Source organism: Echinops telfairi, unplaced genomic scaffold, assembly GCF_000313985.2.
Source record: "Echinops telfairi isolate 266 unplaced genomic scaffold, ASM31398v2 ScPeMD7_70;HRSCAF=299, whole genome shotgun sequence".
Classification (NCBI taxonomy): Eukaryota; Metazoa; Chordata; class Mammalia; order Afrosoricida; family Tenrecidae; genus Echinops; species Echinops telfairi.
In genome coordinates, this window is record NW_022103968.1 from 2369168 (window position 1) to 2375491 (window position 6324).

The following is a 6324-nucleotide window of genomic DNA, read 5'->3' on the forward strand; positions in this document are numbered from 1 at the left end:
CCTCAGGCACCGTGAACATGCTGCCCCCAACCCCAAGTCTCGGCTAGCTTGGCCTTAACACCGTGTGAACTTCTGAGGGTTGGGGTTCGGTGTGCTTTCCTTTGACGTCCTCCCTCCCTCCACGACTTGCCGTGCTCACTGCAATTTCGGGCTGCTGCCGTGTGGAAGGAGGCGGGCTATTTTAGGCGTTTCGGGTTCGAAACTGCCAACCAAGTGCCAAGCCTCTCACTCCTGCTGCACCTCCTGCCCTGGCATTGCGCTAATCCCCGACTGTGGCTTTCCCGTCCTGCAGCCCTCCGCAGTAAGAGCCGTTCTGCAGGTGTGGTCAGGGTCTTCAGCCCGGCCTGCAAGGTCTGAAACTGGCAGCTTCCCAGCGCCTTCTTGGCTGCCCTTCGCACATGGCTGTTGGACTCTTCCGGATGTCAGAGGCCCTGAGAGAAGCCACTCAGCAGTTCGCCCCCTCGGACTCACGCAGACCTCGGGGAACCTGGGACCCGGCCACCTCGCAGATCTAGGATGGTACTTCCACTAACTTGGCTGCCCCGGAGTCCGACATAACTACCGATTAGTCAGAGGGCTCCTTGCATGGGGAGAAGGTGGGCTTTCCTGGTGACCAGCAGTGAGCCCCAGCCCACTCCCAGCGTGGCAGGGGCTCACCGAGCCCACTGGCTCTCGCCCAGGACAGGGGTGCGTGTTTTATCAATGTTTCCATTACGACGAGTCTGAGGCTGTCCTGTGGGCTAGGGACACACTGAAGCCTGAGCAGCAATAGGAGGCCCGGCTCCCCCTTAGGGGAAGGAGGGCTTTGGTAAGCACTCACAGGGGGAACTGCTTGCCCCCCGCCACCCCCCAGCTGGCCTGCTGTACTGCTCAGTTCTCCAGGGACCTCAGCTTCAGTCAGCTGGGGGCTTTGATGGGAAAACCAAGAGAGAAGCTTTGCTTCGGCCCAAAGTATCTGGCCAGCCATCTGACCAGAAAGTCGTGAGTGAGATGCTGCTCCGGCAGACCCCCAGTCTAAGCAACACTGAGCTCGGGAGGACAGGACCCCAGGCCTGGGCCCGGACAGCTTCCTGGCAGGAGAGTCGAGAGGACAGGACCCCACACAGTTTCCCCTTCTGCCTCCTAGCTGTTCCTGTCATGGTCAGGAAAGGGGAACGCGTGGGGGTTGGGGGCTGGCTCACTGTCGGTGATGGTGCCCCTGGCAGGAACCCGAAGACCCTGGCTACCCTCCCGGCACCCCTAGGCACGGGTCAGCCACCACCCCCAGCCCCCAGCCTTCTCACGGCCCTCTCAAGGCCTCAGACACAGATGGCCACACCGGCCAGCCACACTCGCCCTCCCCGGAAGCGCAGCTTGGCAGGCTCCGGGCACCGTTTCTTTTGTGTTCACGTTTCTTTTGCGTCCCTAGCTGGGCCGGCGCGCCATGGGGAAGCGTGGCTGCCCCAGTATTCCGGGGACCTGGCGCTCAGACGGGAGCTGCAGGACCTCGCTTGCCGAGGCTGCGGCGCAGGGAAGGATTGAGTCTGTGCAGCTGTCATGCAACGGGGTTTCATAGCCACAAGCTAATAGCTGTGACGAAGGAATTATTAAAGTGTTAAATATTTCATTTAAAAAGGAACATTGCAGTCACTTTAAAAAGAAAACTCAGAAGTCATCTCTTAAACCCACCAGGTGTGAGACAGCAAGGGAGAGAGAAGGCTCCTGGGGCGGCTGGTGTCCCAGGGAGGGTGGCTGGGCCAGAGCTTGCGCAGAGACTGTCCCTGGGCCAGCCACCTGCCTGTCTGGGGCACCGCTCTGGGAGAGGGTCTCCGAGGGACGGGGCTCGGGGTCGGAGGGGAGGCACACGCGCACCTGAGAGCAGGTTTCTGCCGTGAGGAGCCCTGGGGCCCAGTGGTTCCCGCACACACGGCTGCTCAGCAGGAGGAAGTGGAGACAAGGCTGCCTCTGTAGAGATCCCAAAGACGGAAATTAAACTGGCACCACTGAGCGGATGCCGGCACACAGCCAGCCTCAGACAGGGCAGACAGGGCAGAACTGTCCCTGTGGGTTTCTGAGACGGTGACTCTCGATAGGAGTAGAAAATCTGGTCTGTTGCTCCCCCGAGCTGCTGGTGGTTTTGAACTGCTGAGCCGGCATATTGCAGCCCAACTCGTAACCACTGCACCACCAGGACTCCCGGAAAGGCTGTGGGCAGAGTTCTCCCCAGCTGCTGGGTTGCCAGCAGGTAGCAGCAACAGCAGCCCTGAGTGGGGCAGCTTTCAGAGTGGGGCAGAAGCAGCCCTGGTGGTACCAAGGTTGAGCGGGTCCCCTGCGAGTCGAAAGGGAGAGGACAGCCTAGACCCTGGGGCCGTCCTGCCCCACCCTGTGGGTCTCTGAGCATCAGAACCGAGCTGAGGGCAGTGGGTGTGAGTGCTGGTACGGGTCCTCACTCGTGGACCTGTGGACTGGTCTTTTTTGTACCAGAGCAGGTGGTGGGGAGCATGGTCCTCAGCCCATCTGAATGGTACCCCTGCACAGAAGACCGCCCCCGCCAACACACAGGAATAAGTTCATGCGAACGAAGGTGCATCTAGACGCCAATGCAGCCTGGGGCTACGGGCTGGGAAGGGACCCGGAGTGACCTCCGGAGGCGTGCACAGAGCACGCCCAGCTCGGCAGTCCCCTGCCTTCCGGTTTCTGGCAGCATCCAGAGCTGGGAGACAGGGCTGGGCTGCCCCCGAAGGGCTCCACTCCTGGCACCTGGCACGGCAGCTCCGGCCTTTCCATGCTCCTCATCCAACCACTGCCATGACCACTGCCGCAGCCTCTGCCCCAGGGGATGCCCGGACTTTCACGATAAGCAAATGCAAAGAAGCCGGGTGTGCACGCGGGCAGAGGTGCCCACACACTTCCTTTTTACGGAGGAGACACAATGAAGGCTGGTTCCAAGACTAACGGCCCCGCTAAGTAAAGACTTGCTGAAGAAAAATGAATTCAAAAGAAATCACACTGACCTTTGTGAGAGGTTTGGCGGAGGACCGGCCTCCTCAAAAACACTTGCTCTTCAACCAGAGTTGCTCGGAAAAGGATGCCATCGGCATCTTTAGTAAGCGAGGACAGTTACCCCCCAGACGTGGCTAACTTTTGCTTCTTCCCCGCCACCCTTGATGAGGACTGAAGGGGCCCCTTCAGCAGCTCACCTTTCGCTGGGCTGTCTTCCGGGCTGGATGAACCTGACGTCCGGGTTGAGAAACTGAATCTGTCCAGGGCGGGGGCAGGAGTCGCCCTGCTGACGCCCAGGCTCCTGGTCTGCTGCTGAGCTGGATCTCAGCAGGAGCAACCAATTATTATATTATCATGCTATTCATCACACTCCAGAGGCTGCCCCAGGCCAGAAGACCCTCTGAAATTTCCAGGTCCAACCAGGCTGAACTTCACAAACAGCGATCTCGTGTGCTTCACCTAAAAGCAGACTTTTGTGGGTGGCCTTCAGCCAGCAAGGAGTCCTGGGGACATCAGGGTTAAGTGTTGGGTTGCTAACCAGGTCAGCAGTTTGAAACCACCAGCTGCTCCAAGGGAGAAAGATGAGGCTGGTGAAGAGTGAGGGTCTCGGAAGTCCACAGGAGCAGTTCTACCCTGTCCTATAGGGTCACTACGAGGCAGTGCCGACTCCTGGCAGTGAGTGAGTGAGTGAGTTCAGCCACTAAGCGCGTCAGGACCTGCAGGATCATCTCCTAGACCTGAAGCCCACAGTGCATGGAGCTAACCCTAGCTCCTAGTGACCCCACAGGTCAGGGCAGAGCTGCCCCGTGGCCTGCCGGTGGTGGCAAAGCTCAATGGGCCGATAGCCAGCCAGACCTAGGAGCCGAAGCTTCGATGGGGTTGAACCCTGGAGACCCTTCGTTACAGATGAGCGAGTAAGCAAGCATCAGTCTGTGCTTACCTGGCTTATTGGGTAATCGGACGCTGCACATCTGTGGCCTTCACCAATTAACTCCATGTTAGTGATTTTATGACCACCTCCACCTCCCTAGTTACCCCATAAAATGTGACACCTGGCCTGCCAGTGACTCAGGGAGCTGAATTAAACCCACCTGTGTGACCCAGGCTCACGTGCGGGCCATGCTGTGACAGCAGCCACCACACATCAGCTGTGGGCAGAGCCTTCCCCAGCGGGGGCCTCCCCAAAGACTGCCCACCCCCACGAGGGACCCCAGCCTGGAGACTGCCCACCCCCATGAGGGCCATCCCTCAGGAGACAAGCAGCCACAAGGACCCCTATCGCAGAGACAGCTCATCCCCATGAAGGAGGGCCCCTAACCCAGATGGGGTCTTCCTGCACCTTGCCCATCTTCACTCTCAGGCTCGGCTCCTCACAAAATCACAGCGGCCCCTCCACCGACGGCGAGGAAAACGCTCTGCCATTCCGGATGTCTTTGAATTGAGCATGCATCTTAGGGACATGCGGAGCTCTGGTGGCTCAGTGGATATCAGCCCTGGGGTGCTATCTGCAAGGTCAGTAGTTTGATCCCACGAGCTGCTCTGTGGAGGAAAGACGAGGCTGTCTGCTCCCTTGAACTGACAGTCTGGGAAACCCAAAGGGGCGGTCTGCTCTGTGCGGTAGAGTCTCGTGCGTTGGACTTGACTCAGGGCATGAGCTTTTGTTCTGTGTGTGGGGAAGCTGCGTCTTCTCTCAAGGATACAAGGGAGCTTCGAAAAGTTCATGGGCCAATTTCAGTGATCTTTTTGTTGCGTTTTTGAAGCTTGCGTATCTATCTATTCCTGGTGCTGCAGTGGGTTGTCTTGGGCAGCTAAAAGAAAGGCTAAGAGTTTGAGCCCACCAGCAGCTCTACAGGAGAAGAAGGAGGCAGTCTGCTTCTGTGCCGCGTGCCCCTGGGGGCTGGTGGGGCAGGGCTGAGATGGGTGGTCCTGGGCAGTGGCAGTATGTTTACTCAGGCCCATGTCTAGGAGAATCCACCTGCTGATATGGAAACAACATATTGCTAAAGGGGACCCGGGTGCTCCCCTCATGGGAGTGCTGCCGTCTCCAGAGAGCTCTGCCCTGACAGGTCCAAACCAAGGTGAAAGGAGCAGCCGTCAGGGGAACTGTGGCCAGGGAAGCCCCCTGGGAAGACCAGAGCTAAGAGCGTGAGCTAAAGAGACTGGCATCAACAACCATCGGTGATAAGCCGGCCAGCCCCCCTCTGAGGCTCGGCTACCCTCAGGCCTGGTTGGCGGCTGGCAAACAGAGCGCTGAAGGGGACAGCAAGCTTGCCGAGGACCTGTTGCCAACCACCCACGGGGTTGTTCAGATCTCTGATGCCCAGAGGCAAGGGCCAAGTTGCGGACATCATTTCTATGGCCCGTTCCCAGACTATGTTAGGCTCTGGGCCGGGACAAACTGGGTCCGGTCCGCACTGGGAGGGAAAGCGTATCTGCCAGCTTGGCCCCTGGCTTGTCTCATCTACGTGGCAGGCAGACTGGACACAGGGCTGTGCTGGGAGCAACTGCGGGGAAGGGACAGGGCGGCGGGTGGCCCACCTGTCTGGAACACCGGGTGGTGGAGCTCAGGCACTGGGACGGTCCCGATGGCGGCGGGCGTCTGGAAGTACGTCTCCAGCCAGGCTGCGCAACAGGCCAGTGGCTCGGGCAGCTCCTCTGGAGGACGCTGGACCACACAGGGGCTGCGGAAAGAACAGCAGAGCCTTGTCACCCTCTGGGGCAGCCCCTCCCTGCCCATGACACACACAGGCAACAGTGCCCAGGGCTCGCCCCCCCCAAGCCAGGGGCGTACTGTCAGGGCCCCAGAGGTGGGGGAATTCGGGAAGTGGGCTGTGGGAGGCTAGGAAGATGACCTGTCCACCCACTTTTAAGCTGTCCAGCTTCAGGAGAGACACACCACCGGGCTGAGGGTGCCCACCAGGGCTAGGCCAAGTGGCCCTGGGGCTGGAGGGAGCTGGGGGCAGGGCCAGGGAGGAGTGAGAACCAAGAGGAGCTGCTGCCCCAGGCCACCTCACGTGCAACCAGACCCCGGTGAGGTCTCCATACAATGCCTTGAACCAGGGCGCACTGAGCACCCCCCCCACGACCCCTGCAGCCATAGGGGTCCCTTCTAAGAAAGTACTGGAGATCAGAGCCGTCAGGACCCTGGAGCAGCACCCCGCTCGGCTGATGGGATTGTCTGCAAGGCCCTCTACAGAGGGGGTGGGATCCTGGCTGCTGGGGAGGGGACCCTCAGCCAGGCAGCCTGGGCTTGGACATGGAGGTGGTTGACATGTAGCCTATTTTCACAGTCTCTGCCATTCTTTTTCCCAGAGTTGCTCGGAAAAGGATGCCATCGGCATC

General features: G+C 59.7%; 1 protein-coding gene across 3 annotated transcripts in view; it reads right to left on the minus strand.

Annotated features, from left to right (window-relative positions):
- Window positions 1-6324, minus strand: part of MGMT (O-6-methylguanine-DNA methyltransferase) — a 186331-nt gene that overhangs the window by 28087 nt on the left and 151920 nt on the right. For all 3 annotated transcript variants that reach the window (XM_045291184.1, XM_045291185.1, XM_045291186.1), the window contains exon 3: window positions 5521-5663. In XM_045291184.1, the coding sequence (XP_045147119.1) occupies window positions 5521-5663 (143 nt within the window). The remainder of the gene's footprint in view (window positions 1-5520; window positions 5664-6324) is intronic.